This window comes from Hypanus sabinus, chromosome 7, assembly GCF_030144855.1.
Source record: "Hypanus sabinus isolate sHypSab1 chromosome 7, sHypSab1.hap1, whole genome shotgun sequence".
NCBI lineage: Eukaryota > Metazoa > Chordata > Chondrichthyes > Myliobatiformes > Dasyatidae > Hypanus > Hypanus sabinus.
This window is the reverse complement of record NC_082712.1, coordinates 63415555-63434690: the sequence shown is the minus strand read 5'-3', so window position 1 is coordinate 63434690 and position 19136 is coordinate 63415555. Positions and strand designations below refer to the sequence as shown.

Genomic DNA, 19136 nt, shown 5'->3' with positions numbered 1-19136 from the left:
GTACCAAATAACATGAAGAGGAAGGAGAAAGTGGTTAACAGTTTAGATCAAATGGAGTCAAGGGAGAAGGAACAGGGTCTCAGACTAGATAATCTTGAAGGGAACAAAACAGAAATTAGAAAAACAAACAGAAGTAAACAGTTTCAGTGTTGCATACACAAAATGCTGGCAAAATCAACAGGTCAGGCAGCATCTACGGAAATAAATAAACAGTCGACACTTTAGGCTGGAATAAGTGCCAGGGGAAAGTTTAGTGTCCAGGCCGGGGGAAGAGAGTGCGGGTTGGAGGAAATGAATAGGTAAGAGGATCACGGAACAAATGATCCTTGTGGAAAACAGAGTGGGGGGGGGGGGTCAAAATGTGTTTGGTAGGGTCCTGTTGAAGATGGCAGAAATTGCAGAGACTGATGTGTATGATGTGGAGGCTCAGGGGTGGTAGGTGAGGAACTCTATCCCTGTTAAGAAGATGGAATGAGCATAGATGTCCAGGAAATGGAACAGATGCGGGTGACAGCATCTTTCTGTCTCCATCTCCGGAGACAGTTTATCTACGGATATCTACTATAAGCCTACTGACTCTCACAGCTCCCTGGACTATTCCTCTTCCCACAGTCTCTTGCAAAAATGCCATCCGCTGCTTGCAATTCCTTCGCCTCCGCCCCATCTGCTCTCAGGATGAGGCTTTTCATTCCAGGGCGAAGGAGATGTCTTCCTTTATTAAACAAAGGGGCTTCCCTTCTTCCACCATCAACTCTGTTCTCAAACGCATCTCTCCCATTTCACACACATCTGCTCTCATCCCATCCACCCACCACCCCACTCAGGATAGGGTTCCCCTTGTCCTCACCTACCATCCCACAAGCCTCTGGGTCCAATATATAATTCTCTGTAACTTCCACCACCTCCAACGGGATCCCACTACCGAGCACATCTTTCCCTCCCCCTCTTTCTGCTTTCCACAGGGATCGTTCCCTACACGACTCTTGTCCACTCCCCCCCCCCATCCCTTCCCACTGATCTCCCTCCTGGCACTTATCCTTGTAAGCGGAACAAGTGCTACATCTGCCCTTACACTTCCTCCCTCACCACCATTCAGGGCCCCAGACAGTCCTTCCAGGTGAGGCAACATTTCACCTGTGAGTCGGCTGGTGTGGTTTACTGCGTCCGGTGCTCCCAGTGCTGCCTTTTAAATATTGGTGAGACCCAAACGCAGACTGGGAAATCATTTCATTGAACACCTACCCTCTGTCCAACGGAGAAAGCAGGATCTCCCAGTGGCCACACATTTTAATTCCATGTCCCATTCCCATTCTGATATGTCTACTCATGTCCCCCTCTACCGTCAAGATGAAGCCACACTCAGGTTGGAGGAACAAAACCTTATATACCAGCTGGGTAGCCTCCAACCTGATGGCATGAACATTGATTTCTCTAACTTCCATTAATGCCCCTCTTCCCCTTCTTACCCCATCCCTTATTTATTTATTCCCCCTTTTTTTCTCTCTCTGTCCCTCTCATAATCACTTTTTGCCTGTATTCCATCTCCCTCTGGTGCTCCCCATACACCTTTCTTTCTCCCTAGGGCTCCCATCCAATGATCCTTTCCCTTCTCCAGCTCTGTATCCCTTCTGCCAATCACCTTTCCAGCTCTCAGCTTCACACTCCCTCCTGTCTTCTCCTATCATTTTGGATTTCCCCCTCTCCCTCCTACTTTCAAATCTCTTACTATCCTTTCTTTCAGTTAGTCCTGACGAAGGGTCTCGGCCTGAAACGTCAATTGTGCTTCTCCCTATAGATGCTGCCTGGCTGGCTGCATTCCACCAGCATTTTGTGTGTGTTGCTTGAATTTCCAGCATCTGCAGATTTCCTCATGTTTGCATACTCCGTATCTGGTGGGTAAACTACCCTTGCTGGGTCTCAACACTTCTCTCTGTAACTGGATCCTGGACATCTTGACAGAAAGATCACAGTTAAGACTGTGTTGGCAGAAACATCTCTAGAACCATCATACTGAGCACCAATGCTCCCCTGGACTGCATACTCTGCCCGCTGCAGATGCACAACTGCATTGCTAGATCCAGTTTAAAGTGAATTATCAAGTTTACTGAAGACAACAGTGGTTGGCCTCATCAATGATAACAAGATGACATAACAAGAGGTGGCAGAGCGGCTACAGAATGGTGTGAGCACAACCTGAGGCTGAATGTGGACAAGATCAAAGAGGTGATTGTGGACTTTAGCAAGGTGCAGGCTTCACCTCTCACTGCTCCTCACTGGGGAGAATTACAAACACGGGTTCCTGGGAGAGCACTTAATGGATGATCTCACCTAGTCCTTCAACATTACTCTTTGCTCAAGAAAACACAGCAGTGTTTTCACTTCCCGAGGAGAATGGGGAGAGTAAGACTCCCCCACACCTAACCAGTTTTTAAAGAAGCACCACTGGGAGGGTCCTGACCAGCTGCATCACCATCTGGTATGGAATTGCAAGGCATCTGATTGCAAGTTCCTAACAAGGATCGTGAGGACCACTGAAAGGATTGTCAGGATTTTTCTTCCACCTATTAGATATATTTATCAGGCCAAATACAAATGCAAGGCCCTTAGTATCATCAGTGATTCCTCCCATCCAACCAACAATGTTTTTGATCCCCTACCATCAGGCAGGAGATACTGTAGCATTAGGACACGAACTGTTAGCATTGAAAACAACTTTCTGCAGGCCATAAGGCCACTGAAATACTTGCCATCATCCAGGTATCATCATGTATGAAGAGCCAGTAGCGTTATACTACTTACTTTTTAAACTTGTATCATATATGTACCTTATTTGTTCATTTATGGTTACATCACTTACGTTATGTGTGTGAGTTACAGTCTTCTGCACCTTGGTCCAGAGGAATGTTGTCTAGTTTAGCAGTATACATGTGTATGATTGAATGACAATAAAATTGAACTTCTACTTCTCCGCTCCATTCCCACACCAACACGTCTGTCCACTGCCAGAGTGCTGCTAACTGCAGACTGGAGTAACAACTCCTATTCCATCTGGGTAGATCACTGAATTCTCAAAAAAAAATCAGGTAAACTGCATCCACCCCTCTCTTCTTATTCCTCCTGATCTTCTTAGTTATTCCTACACATTCATCCTCCTCACTAATTCTCCCTTCCCCTCCACCATCTGCGCATAACCACTCATTCCGCTTATTTCCCTATCGACTTCCCACCATTTCCATTGCCCTCCTCACGTCCCTTACTAGAATCCCTGCTCCATTTCCTCTGCTTCGGCATTTTATCATTGCTACCTATCACCTCCCATCTTTAGTCACTATTCTCACTCTGCCCCTCCTCCACCTACCAATCACCTCCTCACGTGGATCCACCTATCGCATGCTAAATCCTGCTCCACCTTTTCCTTCATCTTTTCATACTAGCTTTCTTCCCTCTTTCAGCCCCCAGGAAGAGCCTCAGCCTGAAATATCAACTATCCATTTCCCTCCACAGATGATGCCTGAATCACTACCCCACCACCACTGAATTCCTTCATCGCCTTGTTCGTTGCTCCAGATTCCACCGTCTGCAGTCTTGTGTCTTTAAGTTTATTTGCTGGCTGCCTTGGTTTTGAGAGTACACTATTCATTTTCATTTACAAAGACAGCCAGCATCCATGCTAGCTAATTACAAATTTAACAGCTATCAACTGCACACAAACGGGTCCTGACCAACACATCAGCAGGTGCAAGTATTATCATTAGAGCACATGACAGCAGACATATCAGAAATAGAGCTTTCATTATCACAATAAACTTGCATGCCTTAGCAGCAATCATGCACACCTAGTGAGATCACAAATCCAATATTTACAAAGACCAAGCGAAACACATGTCTATAGTTACAACAGAATTCCCCTTTGAGAAAAACAAAAAGCACAAGAGAATACAGCGTTCTAATTTATTCAGTCCTGATCCTTGTACCTTAGATACAATACAATAGATTACTCAATACAATAGCCACAATGACAAGTTGGTCAAACAGAAAAGCTGCAGAAGATCCAATAGCCATTTGAGAAAAAGCTTAAAACTAAACTGGCAAATAAGCAAAGATAAGATTTTAAAAAGAGACGCATGAGATATATTGATCGGGAAGCAACATGAAATGGTGCTGGAAGCAAACCCAATTTTCTAGAGAATCTTTCACATGGAGGGTGGTGGCTATGTGGACTGACCTGCCAGAAGACATGATAAAGGGCAGAATAATTATAATGTTTAAAAGACATTTAGGTAGATAAATTGACAGGAAAGGCTACTCATGACATACGTAAGTGACAATTAATCTGATTTTGATGTGGGTCTTTACTGTGAACTGAGATTGGGAAGGGAGTGGCAGAGAGTGGGAAGCACCAGAGAGACATTCTGTAATAATCAATAAACCAATTGATTGGAATCACACTTATCTGGTGTGTCTCAGGGACGGATGTGTCTGTATCCGCACTACCCTCCTTCCCAATCCACCCCGGCACTCCATCTCTGCCACCTGTCCCACAGCCCTCCCACAATGCTCTACCTTCAACATTCAACATTTGCTCCCTCCTGATTTACAAAATATACATACACACACATACAATTATAGCATTACAAATAAATCCAAAACCTTTGCATAGTACTGTATAGCTACGCTCTGCAGAAGACAAGAAACTGAAGAAATTGTGGACATAGCTCAGCGCATCAGCTTCCTCTCAATGGACCCTGACTATACTTTCCACTGCCTCAGTAAAGCAGCCAGCATGTTCAAATACCCCATCCACCCCAAGCATTTCTCTTCTTTCCTTTTCCATTGTGCAGAAGATACAAAAGCCTGAAAGCACATACCACCAAGCTCAAGGAAGGCTTCTACCCCACTATCGTTAGAATACTAAATGGTTAATAAAGCCTTCTCAGGCTTCCAGCCGGGTAAAGATATCGATTGACGACAAACTCTGCCATCTTCTTCAGGGATGATGCCCAGAGGCATGTCTAGTCCAATGGTATTTATATCTCCATATCCCATCCCTCCTGATTGGTTAGTCTTCATCCAATCAGGTTTCCAATCTCCCACCTACTTACTGTATTACAATCAAAATCCAGTTCTTACTTAGTCTTTGTTAAAATTATTTTCCTCTAATTTTATTTCAATGGTTTCCTTTACCAGGCAGTCCCAAAGGCCATTGGCTTGGCACAGTAGTTTTGTGCCAAAGTCAATCCTATGGCCATTGCGAATGCAGTGTTCTGTTACCACTGAGTTCTCAGGGTAACCCAAATGGATACACCTCCTGTGCTCCTTGATGCGGGTTTCCACCATAAGTCCCATCTGGCCGATAAAAGCTGCTACGCAGGAAATGCTGTGTACATCAGCCGACCTGAGTCCCAGGTCATCTTTGACCTGCATAAGCTGTGTATTGAGCTTCCTTAAGGGTTTGTGGATGGTACTAATACAGTATTTATTCAAGATCCTGGCAAACCTTCCCAGGAACCATTGAAATTTAGGGAAGACAGGTGGTAGCAATGGGTTTCTCATCTAACAACGTCGGTCATAATCGATACCTGTACCCATCTGGAAGCCCAAGAGGAGTTTATGCTGCAAAAGCACTAGATCTTTTTTCACTCAATGGTTCCCTAGTACAATAAGATAGACTTGGCCTCAGTCTACCACATTATGATTTGCAACCTATTGTTTATCAGCACTGCACCTTCGCTGTTACACTTTACTATCTTATCTCAATGCAATGAATAATGATTTATTCTGTATGCAAGATAAACTTTTTGGTGAATACCAGTACGTCACAATAATAAACCAATTCCAATCCTAAATACTTGGATTAAAAACTGCAAGTGCCATGGAAAAAGGAGGGCGAGAGGAAGTCAGCATGAAAACAGTGAGCGAAGTGACCTTCTTTGATTCTATTTCAGAATCTGCATGACTTAAGCAAGCCTTTAGCTGTCATAGATGTCGCTTAATTTCAGCAAAGTTGAAACAAACTTTTTTTAAATTTCCACTTAATTTCTGTACAGTTGCTGTAATTTTTAAACTTATACAATGCCCCTTTACTTTCCTCAAGCTATACAGAAAGATTAGTAACTGCTTATATTAGCAGCTGATGCAGAAAATCATTGACATTTTAGGAGGTGCCATTCAGTCCACTGTTTGCACCAGTTAATAAAGGGAAGCCTAGTGTAATCCCATCTTCCAGCATCTATTGCATTACCTCAAGGTCATGGATCTTCAGATACATGTCCAAGTAATTTTTTTTTAAAGTAGGTGATAAAAAGCTTCCACCCATAACAATCTTCCAACCATGAACTCTCGGCAATTTGGGTGAAAAATTATTTTCCTCGTTCTGCTTCTAATCCTAATAAATGTTTTAAAGCTAAACCCCCTGGCTTTTGACCATGTTAAGTTCAGGAAAAGGTACTTACCTACTCCATCTAGACCCCTGAATTTTGTAACCTCAAATCATATCTTCTTCCCTCTGGCATCAGTTAACCATTCCATGCTGAGAGAACCTCTCTTAATTCATGCCTTTTCAAATGAAAGTTTACAACTACCCCTTAGAAGTTGTCCACCTACTGAACCAACTGGCCTGTAATTACTTGGTTTATCCTTTTCTCCCTTTAATGGAAGGTACAATATTTGAGCACTTTCAATCCTCTAAGGCCAGGAAGGATCAAAAAAATGAAGGCCTCATATTCCATGGCTTTGTTTTTTAAGCAGCCTAGAAAATAATTCAGTTGGATTTATTTACCTTCCTAGACGTTTTCCCCTTAAGTTTGTACCACTTACCATCTCTCACTTGATCTACATTCTAGTCTTTCTTTCCATTATACAACAGAAAGTACAGGCAAACAGGACAGTTAACCCACAAATTTCATATCTTCATGCAATGTGGCACTTCCATATTGTCTTTGATTGCAGTGCAGTTCTTTTATCTATCATTTACCTGCAAGAAAGATCGCTGGGACACTTTAACCCCCAATGCATATTTACTTTTCCCTTTTTTTGTGAGCAATAGTAAACAAAGAGACAAGTTTTCTTTTCCCGAATTACAAACTTGGCGATCTATTCCTCTTATCTCCCTGTGTGCTTGAGTGGAAGAGCCTTCAAATGCTCAGCTCATGCAACTCAAGGAATACATTTTTCAGAAAACTTGACAAGGTCGATGGTGAGAAACTGGTTTTCATAGCTGGAGACTCTGTAACTAGAGACTGATCCTACAATAAGGGTAAACTATTTTACCACCGGTTTCTCAACCAAGGTCAATAGGTACCATGTCATTAAGTACATTGAATTAAAATAAACACATTTTTGGACTTTACAAAATCAATGAAAACAAATATAGGGCAAAACTGTGGGATTGAAGGATATTGTGATAACCATATGCAGCAGAGAAAATGGTTGGCATGGTCAATGCCCATTTCTACTACTTTTAGTCAAAGATTGTATACAAATTCTGCTAAAAAACATATCTTGAAAATATGGATTCACAAGATCAACAGAAATGTTACAAATACTGCAGGTGGCACTGGCAATGAGTGATGTAAACATCATGACAAGCACTTACGGCCTGCACCTCTAGAAGCAAGACAACTATATATTTTTTATATAATTGTGCCTGTGCTCAGGGTGCTTCTACCTATCCCCACAAAGGATAGGTCAAAGGAAATTTGAGACTAGGTTCCTAAACATTTATGCCCTGGCTAGTGGAGAAAGTACATCTTAAGACTGGAAAGGTACAAGGCAGAAAATCAACTGCAACTTAAAAAGGCTTGCAGCAAAAAGGACAGAACTTATAATGCAAATAGAAAAATATACTGTATATAACTGCTGTTTCAATGGTCAGAATGCTACAATTAACAAGACTCTAGATCATAATGTACAAAATTTGTATTTCAAAACTGAATGTTTATTTTCAAATGTTTAGTATGTTTTAGAAAATTTAGAGCGTGTGCAATTTCCTCTGCTGCACAACGACAAAAGCATCAAATAATATCATGCCTTCCATGTAGTAAAATCTCCTGAGCTGCATCACACAAGATAATTCTTCAAATAAAGTTTGGGGGTGTACTAGAGGCCATAATGCAGGAGCAAACAGCCAAGAATTCTCGAAGAGAGTTGTAAGGTGGATTGAAAAGAATGAAATTTAAAGTGAAAATCTGTGCTAAACCAAGCCAAAATAGCAGTGTCAGCAATAAAAACCTATGCCAGAGATGGAAAAATTGATCCAGAAGGGTACATGAAAGGTTTCTTAATTCTGACAAGCACTTGAGTTAATTTCACTAAACACTTCCGACCAGATGAATTTGTGAATTTTTAAAAATTATAGGTGGCATAATTTTCATCCTTCTATTTGTGCACATCAAGAGTGAAAGGGATGTAATATGGCTTCATTTCAACTGCCAAAGTTATCTTGAGCCTTCACAATTAAATCATACATAAATTAACTTACTCATTTTAATCTCTTTGGTGAGTGCAAATATCTTACTGTCTTTACAAGTTACCTCAGGAGATAACCGCCAATGAGTTGTTATTTTACAACTTCAAGATTACAAAGTGCATTTTATATCAATATTCTTATAATATACAGTCTGCCCTGGTCTACAAATGGGTTCCATTTTTTTTTTAAAAAACCTATTCACCAGACAATTCTGTCCTTGCGTTGGAAAACACAAATATTTCTCAATATGTCAACCATACCTCCACACAGCAATGTGATGTGCGGAATCAAAAGCACATAGAACTGATGAGAAAGAATATTTACTAAAATAGAGACAAAAGATACTAGTTCTACTAGGATCAAATGCATGAACATATATTTGGACTTTGTATTTAATACTAAGGGAGCTAATTCAAATGTAAGGGTGCTCATAAATTGGACTTCCTCATCTGTGGATGGCCTGCAGCTGGTTTATTAACACAGAGTGATAAGAAATCTTGAGACATGCACAAAAAAAAAACTTATGACCTTTTTCAGTAATCATTCAATGAAACCATACTAATTACACCTTTCATTTTAAGGATTAACTTAAATTATTCTGAAAACAAAATGGAATTGAAATAATAACGCACACAAAATGCTGGTAGAACACAGCAGGCCAGGCAGCATCTATAGGGAGAAGCGCTGTCAACGTTTCGGGCCGAGACCCTTCGTCAGGACTAACCAAAAAGAAAGATAGTAAGAGTTCCTGACGAAGGGTAAGGGAAAGATAGTAAGAGTTCCTGACGAAGGGTAAGGGAAAGATAGTAAGAGTTCCTGACGAAGGGTAAGGGAAAGATAGTAAGAGTTCCTGACGAAGGGTCTCAGCCCGAAACGTCGACAGTGCTTCTCCCTATAGATGCTGCCTGGCCTGCTGTGTTCCACCAGCATTTTGTGTGTGTTGTTTGAATTTCCAGCATCTGCAGATTTCCTCGTGTTTGGAATTGAAATAGTTTGTTTTAATAAACTATTGTTTCCAATCTTTTTAAAAACCTTTTATTGAAAATATGAAGAGAAGAATGAGGTCACCAGATTTACAGTTTGCATCATATTATTGGCTTTCAGTTATATATATTCCCACTTATCCTTAAGAAATTAAAGTTGACATTTACTATTCATGACAGTCTTTCCATTGTCAGAAGGCTGAAAATTGGTTATTTCGAGACCACACCTGCATTATAAAACATAATGAACACTAACCATTTGCTTTAATTTAATCACAGTGCAAGAATACTTCTTGACATTTTATGAACTTGGTCCTCCAGGAAGCCCCTTCTACAAGTCACTGCAGTAAAGCAAAATAAAGCTTCCTAGCTTGCTGTTAAAAAGATTCAAAAACATCATCAAGGGGTTAATAATTCTGTGCATAAGACAGACAAGTAACAAGAAAATGACAAATCTAAATAAAGAATCATTCTTTTGCAGGTATGTAGGGTTTTTATGGCAAAATGAGTGAATCTGCAGATGTTGGGCTCCCATAGATGCTGTCTGACCTGCTGAGTTCTGCCAGCATTTAGTGTTTTTTTATGTAGGGTTTTTATATTAGGTTGCTTCAGTAAACGTATGGCCATCTACTCTGGCAACACTTCTTTTAAATACTTAAGGCTTAAACAATATATTTTGGCAAACCAAAATGTTATGTTTCAAAAAAATACAGGAGTACATTATAGATTAAAAATTATCACTATTCAGTATAATTTTTATACTGAAAGTATTTCAATTTCTAAAATATTAATGCTCCATATGCACCAACTACATTTATTTTGAATGAGACTAGCATATTCGACATTCACTGTTTTACAGTAACCGCAGGCAGCCAGATTATTTTTTGCAACTGTATACGGCACCAGTTGGAGGTGTCAAGCAATGCTTGCTCAGCAAAGTGCTTCCCCCACCCCCCAAAAAACTTGAGATTTTCTAGGTAACAAATGTTTGGTTTTACGTTATATTCAACCATACTCATTTGAAACTAAATTCCAAAGCAGCAGAATAACACAATATATCCCAAACACTAGATAGATTTCCTTCCCAGGCAGTGTAAAGTAAAATGCTGAATGTGTCATTTTATAGCATAACCTCACAGCACCAACAGCCTAAAAGCACCCCAAAATGCTCATGGAAGTTCATTCTGCGATGTACTGGATTATATTTAGAACTTTTAAAACAAAATTCTCACATACATCTCTTTAGCAAAAAATGAACACAAAAGAAACCGGAAAATAAAAACTCACTGCGTGCCAAGGTATTTTGCTTTTAATTGATAAATTCCTCCCAAACACTTTATTAGTTTTTTTTAATCTCACAACATATGCTCGTGTCTCCTATCACCATGCCATATGGAAGCAAGTGTACAATCAATTTTTGTTTTTCTGGTATTTATACATTCAGATTTCCCATAAACAAGCAAAAATATCTAAGGATATTAAGCAAGTGCAGAAAATACCCAAAATGTAAATTATATTTCAAGCGTTGTAAAAAGAATGCATGAAAATAATATTTTATCTTTATGCTTAAGGGCAATACAGTTGTAAACAGATAATTTTCAACATGCTCTGAAGATCTGGCGCCATGTGATAAATACATTCATTTATTTCTGCTATACCTACATAACTACAATTTAGAGTATAGAATTGCAGTGTAAAACAGCTTTTACTTAAAAGGATAAGGAGATAACATATTTAAAGCAACTTATTTAAATATTTATACATATTGTGTGATGTACAGAAATTTTTTTAAAACATTTTTTATGCAGCAGACTTTTCCTATTGTCCATGGATAGCTTAACCTAGCGTATGGTAATTTGAAGTATGCACTCAAAAACCACTTTATTAGGGACACCTGCTCAGACCCAATATAAATATCTAAACTGCCGATTGTGTGGCAACAACTCAATACATAAAAGCAGACAAACATGGTCAGGAAATTCAGTTCTTGTTCAGATCAGAATGGGGAAGAAATATGATCTAAATGACTGACCGTGGAATGAATGTTGGTGCCCAATAGGGTGGTTTAAGCATCTCAGCTGATTTCCTGGGACTTTCATGCTAACAGTCTTTACAGTTTACAGAGAATAGTGCAAAAAAACAAAAAGACATCCTCTGGGCAAAAATGCCTTGTTAATGAGAGGGAATGACCAGACTTGTTCAAGCTGACAGGAAGGCAATGTAACTCAAAGAACCATTCGTCACAGCAGTGTGCAGAAGAGCATCTCTGAACAAACATGTGAAATGTTGAAGTGGATGGGCTACAGCAGCAAACCACACTGAATTCTACTTCTGTACCTAATAAAGTGGCCACTGAGTATATATTTGAAAATGTAATGACTTACAAAAATGACACACGTAACAGGAACCCCTTTTGAAACTTCATACACACTCTTTATAGGTTAAGAACACTTGACATGTACATCTGTATATACACAAGTGAACTCCCATATCATTAAATTCAAAAGACTAACATACACATGCTTGTTCCTGTGAACATAACTAGGTTTTTTTTTTGCACTCCACTTTAAGAAAGTGTTCTTGTTATTGATGCAACTTCATTAAAATACTGTGGTGGTTTCTGTATATTTTCTAACTTCTGAACATCTATAAAAATGGAACCCATGTTACCTAGGATGTCCTATATACCATTGCTTCAGAATACCTTTAAGCCTGTTATATGTATCCAAACCTAAATGGTCAATATTCTTATGTTTCGCTTCACCAGCAAGAATGTTGCTAGCAAAATGAATGCCTGCACTAATATCCTGATAGAGTTCCCTTAGTCCTCACCTCTATCCACACTAGCTTATGCATCCAAAATATCAACCAATACCATTTTTGGCAGCTGCAATGCGATCATACTTCCTATCACATCTTCCACTCCCCTTCTCACCTTTCTGCTTTCCTCAAGTACCGCTCTCTCTCCACAACTCCCTGATCTGCCCATCCTATTCTACTCTTGGCATTTTCACTTACAACCATAAATGCCACACTTGTTTGTAATTTCTCCTCCTGCTACAAGCTCAGCACATCTCTCCCTTATTTGCCTCAACATTCCATCCAAGTTTCTGTCTTTATCTTCCCACTCCCCACTCCTTTTGCCTCCACATATGCTGTTTGGTTTACTGAGTTCCTCCAGCAGTTCTTTCACAAATTTCTTAGCACTCTTCAATCAGTACTTTCAAAATTAATCCGAATGAGATCCAATTAATGTCTTAATGAGGCAAGATTCTGCAGAAAGAATTTGAGCACAAAATATTTTTTTAATAAAACAGATGTTATTAAAGCTCTCATGATTTCATTCGTTCCAAGTCAAAATGCATGTCATTTTAAAAGGACAGCTGTGGTATTCTGCAGCATCTTGAAGACTGGTTGTGAATATTGGACTGATGCCAATATTCAACACAGGTACCCTCAGAGAATATAGAGTAAATTGGTTCTTCAGCTATTCCAGCCCGCACTCAAGAAAACGTACCAAAAAAAGCTAAGAAAGCACAGTAAGTGAATCTCTGTCTCAATAAGTGAATTCAGAATCTTGCCTAATCAAAAAGAATGCTTCAATTATTTTTTTGAACACTGCCAATTAAAACTTTCTAAACACTAGTTGTAAATGTGATGTTAAATTAGGCCCTTTCAAGCATCTCAAGTTAAACAGTGACGACAACATTCAACTAATTATTAAGACAACAAAGAAAAGTTTTAAGTATGAAATATAATAAACTCAGAACAGAATAACAACATCTGATTTTTCATTAGATGAGTAAATGCACTGTGAAAATCTGTGTAATTTTTAGGTGCATACTTTATTCATAGGACATGGGCATACTAGCAAGTATGAAAGACATTTGAGATTCAATGTCATTCCTATACTTGTAGGTCTGTAGGTTGCCTGTGTACCAGACCCAAGTAAGCATAACATATTTCATTTCTACAAAGCATTAAAACAATGTGTTCCATTATCACTATTGCTAATACAAGTGTTTTTTTTAAAGTTCTATTATTTATCTAACTACATTCCATATATTTTGTGATAGAATTCAAGCTCTCATCCTTTGCTTCAGGCTTCTGAATTACCAATCTGTGACAACTAAATTACTGTGCAATTTTAAGACCTTCTCTGATGATGTATGATCCCATCATTAATTTTTTAGCCAAATGACTTGATATTTTAAATAACTACATCAGGTATATAGATCTATGATGCAACATAAGAAAAAGTACTTTTTGACAGCTGAAATTTTAAGAAAAAGCTGACAGTAGCCATTTAAGGTCCTGTCTGCACCATAGAGTTATGACCGATTGTTCAGCTTGGTGAAACCTTTCTGCATTAAATTCACTTTAAATGCTCCTTTCATAACCTGGGCATCAGCTACAATGCCAGCAGTTATTGTTCAGCCCTACTTGTCATTTTGAAAGTGGTGGTGAGCTGCAATCATGAGTCACTATATTCCTTCTGAGGTAAACCCATTATTGTCTTTGGAGAGAAGGTTTCAGGATTTAGACCCTGTGGCAATAAAGGATATTTCCAAGCTAGAATGCGTGCAACCTGATATAATCCTGTTTGCCTACTGTCTAACTTTTAGAGCTGGAGGTTAAAAGTAGTGCAGTAACCAGAGAATGACACATGGTACACATGTGTAAATGGTACACATATGCACCAACAGTGGAGTGAATGGATTTTTAGGATGGTCAAAGGCGTACATATCAGGAGTCTGCTTCAAGTAGATGGTTCTAAGGTTTGAGAATTGCTGTACAAATTTTGGAATACACATACGCCCATATGCAGTCATCTGCTCCCTATTAAAAGTGTCGAGGGCCAATGGAAGAAATGTGCCTCTGGGTAAAGGAAACATACTTCCAGCACAACATGTAGATTGTGCCCAGTTGATGCAAAATAGAAGGATGAAGCATCAGCAGCTTTATGCGGATCTATTTGTTTTTGTTATATATTAGCCATTTCACATAAAAACTAGTTATCAAAATTTAATGCCACGTCCTGAAGTCTTTAACTTGCCAAGATTTACATTCACTGAGGGAGAAAGTTGCCGACACTAATATTTTAAACTTAAGTCAAAGCAATTGTGATGGCATGAAAACAGATCTAGCTAACATGAACTGACAAGAATACAAAGCAAAATTGTTAAAACAATTCAGCATTTGCAGAGCAAGGCATTTAGAAAAATTCAAAGTGTCAAAGTCAACATGGTTTTGTGAAAGGAAAATCATGTTTGATCAATTTATTGGAGTTCTTTGAAAAATTAGTGGCACGTCAACAACTTGAGGAAAATAAGAATTCCAAGGAGAGAAAATACTGATGTGGAAAGACGACAATTGGGCTAAACGGACAGAGGCAAATGTTGTCTTATTCCAATTGGTAAGACGTAGTGAAAGTTCAGTAGTGGGGCTTCAATTTTTGAAACCATTGATATAGTAATCTGGGGAAGGCAAAAAATGTGAATATAGACAAGAAAGTAAGTTGTGAAGACATTATGAGGTTACAAAAGAGCATAGATAGCTAACTGACAGGGTAAAATTCTGTCAGATAAGAGTATAATATGGGAAAGCATGAAAATGTCCACTTTGACAGGAGAAAGAAAATAAATAGAGAAGTTCTGAGATATGGAAGGAACTAGATTATGATTCATAAAATAATACAACAAGAAATTAAGAGAGCTAACAAAGTTATCTTTCATTGCTTGAGTGTGGAGGAATACAAGTGACTCACCGGAGGGTCTTCAGTTTAAAATGGCATCCAAATTGACATAACACCTTGGGTTAAAACTAAAAGGCCTGTTCAGTGTAGTACCTGTTCTATGGTTATTCAAAATTTTAAAAATCACTTCATGACTTTCTGTGGCAAAGTCAATAAAATCTTCATGCACACTGAAAATAACAATATTCTCACATCAACTGTTTCAGAATTTTACCCTATGTATTAATATCCTTTTGAAAATTAATAGCCTCTCTCCATTTCTGCCAGATTTTTGCCATTATACGAGCTCTAATAACTATTGCAGCATTATAATTGGTGAGTCTATTTTCAGACTTTCAAAGAGGTGGCTTTGAGTGACTCTACCAGCAAAGTATAAAAGGCAGATGCAGTCTTTTTCCGAGCCCTTAGCAGGTTCCCTATCAGAGAAAGCTGATAGAAATTTAAAGTAATCTTTGTGGCATTTCAACTGCAGTTGGTCGTGGTCGAAATTCCATTTTGAATATAAGGGGAGCAAATTCCAGGGTTTGGAGATGAAGAATTGCCTAAAGTTTTGAAATGCAAATATAACAAAGAGTTGTTATAGTACACCCCTTATTGAGAACCAAATACAGAGCCCACCATTCCCTTCCTTTCTTGTAGGTATCAATTCCTCTCTACTCTATAGACCCTACCTGCACATTAGTCATCTTTTGGATTATGTTGGCTAACTGTCAAATCTCACAAAGTTATTCAACTGGACAATATCCAACATGATCAGCTATATTGTTGACCAAACAATTTTATCCTAGGGAAAAAAAAATTACATCTTGTGGTAATTTTTGGAAACACAACTGCATAAAACTGAAGACACTAAAGATTCCTAAACTATTTAAAGACTGCCTGAGAACGTATTATCTATCCTTCTGGATGTGCGGGGAGGGGAGTGGTATGGGGACAAAAATAAAATATCACTTCCACTATCAACACTCAGAATCCCAGGCTCATCTTGGAATTACAAACAAAATCTTTTAATAAAATTGATTTTACATAACTTTTGGCAAACACGTGAACTCCATGTCAAGACTACACGATATGTTTCCATTAACATTATTGAAGAGAATAACCGGAAAAATAACTACTATATGATGGAACACACAAAATGCTGGAGGAACTCAGCAGGCCTGGCAGCATCTATAGAAAAGAGTACAGTCCACAATTTGAGCCAAGACCCTTCATCTGGACTACAGAAAATAAGACAAGGAGTCAGGCTAAGAGTTGGGAGGGGAAGGAGATACACAAGGTGATGGGTGAAACTAGGAGTGGGGGACAGGTGAAGTAAAGAGCTGGGAAGTTGATTGATGTAAGAGATATAGGGCTGGAGAAGGGGGAATCTGACAGGAGAGGACAGAACGCCATGGGAAAAAGAAACATGGACTATACTCTTCTCCATTGATGCCACCTGACCTGCTGAGTTCCTCCAGTACTTTGTATGTTGCTTGAATTTTCAACAAATGTAGATTTTCTCTTGTTTGCTATATGATGGAGTTGGACTGGGGGAGGGAGAACTGCTTTGTATCATTCCCATCGTAATATTACTACCACACATAAGACAGTTTATGTTTATTCAGTTACTTCGGATAATCTGAACTATAGTAAAGACGATTTAAATACAACCAAATTATCTCGGAAAATTATAACAAAAACTTTTGACCGTTCTTTTAACTGGTTGCACATACAATGGATCTTCTGAAACATAATATATTAAAACCCGGTCAATTACATATTACGCAAAACACGGGCGGAAGTAATGGAAGAATTTTAAAACCCCCCACGGTTTTCTTAATGTCACGATCTTTCCAAATATTAGTTTATACAATTCAAGGAAAATACCTAGTTTAAACGTAAAGGAATGAAAATACGATTTTAAAAAAGACCGATGTAAAAATGATTTATTTAAAATGACCAACGTACTCTCGATGAGACCCAGCTTCCTTTAGAAAGACTACCGATAGAATGGCTTTAGAGAAAGACAGGAGTTGATAATATATAGAACATGTGTCCTTGACACCCTCATCCAAATGAAGGGGGTTCTCTTCACACAAAAGGGATGGAAACACTAAATTAAAGAGTTAAAGTGGCCCACATTCGCAGTAGGCCCCAAGCAAACTATGTTGGTGTATCATTAATGGGTGAAAAGAGGCCCTCGGCCCATGCAGCCAAAGGGGAGAGATGGGAACACCCCCCACGCCTCAACAGCCAGAGAGCAGCCCCCACCCCAGGCCCTGCGGCCCAGCCTTACCCGTAGATGATGGACATGAAGTGCATAAGCCACAGGATGATGAAGAGGATCAGTCCGAAAATGGAGAGGCCCTGAAGAGCCAGGTCCAGCACCGCCATTGTATCCGCTTCTCACTCTCTCGCCAAGAATCCCCGGGGACGTGATCCGACGCGCTCCGTGCGCTACCACACAACCCCGTGTCTGCGCTCCGGCTCGGCTCTCGCCTCACTCATTGAGCGTCACACTGCCGCCCTTCGCCCTTCCCCCTTCCCCCTTCCCCGAGCGATGGCAGCCAACTCCGCCCCTCCCTGGACACCGACACCGCCACCGCCCTCCGCTCCCCGGACTCGGAACTGGCCGCGGCCGGACGCCGTCCCTCCACTACTGGACCCACAGCCGACCCCAGCTGCACGCCTTCTCTTTGTTCAGTCCTCGTTAGACAGACCCCAACTCTCTTCCTCGACCCAGGGTTAAGAGATCCGATTCCATCTCACGGGACACGAGGAACACACAGAAAATGCTGATTTAAAACCGCTCTCCCATTCAAGGCTCAACACTATCCAGGATATTAGCATTAAGGAGGAAGTATTCACGCTCCCACCCACTGGCGGGAGCTTGTAATTTACCCAGAAGTAAATGATATAAATGAACCTCTTGAATCAGATGCTTTTGCCTGCTGGTCAACATTCCGGGGAAAAATTGTAACTACAGCTTCAAAGTAAATTCATTATCAAAGTACATATATGAGCTCCATTTTGGAGTGGGCATAATCAGTTGGTCTAAGAACCATAACAGAATCAATGACAGACCGCACCCTTCAGGACAAAAGAACATCCGATATGCGAAGTACAGCAAATAGTGTAAATACAAAAGAAATAATAATAAATGAATATCATAAACATGAGATGAAGAGTCCTTGAAAGTGAACTCATAGGTTGTTGGAACAGTTCAGTGATAGAGCAGGTGAAGTTGAATGAAGTTATCCCCTCTGGTTCAAGAGTCTGATGGTTGAGGGTAATATCTGTCCCTGAACCTGGGTGGTGAGTCCCTAGGCTCCTGTAACTTCTTCCTGAAGGCAACAGCAAGAAGAGAGCATGACCTGGGTGTGATGAACTACATATACCTGTCTGGACACGCCCCTCTGCTGACTGCTCCTGTGGCTCCTCACACAGACCCCTGTATAAAGGTGGTTGGAGGCACTACTCCCCGACCCCCTCCAGTCTCCAGGATGTTGTGTGGTCGTTTCTTGCTGCTAATAAAAGCCTGCCGTTTGCCTCCTGTCTCCGAGAGTTATTGATGGTGCGTCACTGGGTGGTTGGGATCCCTGATAATGGATGCTGTTTTCCAGTAATAGTGCTCTGTGAAGACCTGCTCGGTGGCAGAGATGGCTTAACCCATGGTAGATCTGGCTGTATCCACTACTTTTTAGAACTTATTCCACCACACATCTATAGAAATGTGTCAAAGATTTAAATGTAATGCTGAACCTTCGCAAACTTCTAAGGAAGTAAAGGTGCTGCTGTGCTTCCTTCATAACACTTATGAGCTGGGCCAGGACAACTCCTTTGAAATTATAACACCGGGGATTGAAAATTGCTAACTCTCTCCACCTCTGATCCCCCCAATGGCTCATGGGCCTCCAATTTCTTCTCCTGAAGTCAATAATCAGCTCCT

At 40.0% G+C, this 19136-nt stretch overlaps 1 protein-coding gene across 1 annotated transcript in view; it reads right to left on the bottom strand.

Moving 5' to 3' along the window:
- ugcg (UDP-glucose ceramide glucosyltransferase) overlaps positions 1-18019 on the bottom strand; it is a 52965-nt gene extending 34946 nt beyond the window's left edge. The window contains exon 1 of the mRNA XM_059974841.1: positions 17484-18019. Coding sequence (XP_059830824.1) covers positions 17484-17581 — 98 coding nt within the window. The 5' untranslated portion in view covers positions 17582-18019. The remainder of the gene's footprint in view (positions 1-17483) is intronic.
- Between the last annotated feature and the right edge of the window lie 1117 nt (positions 18020-19136).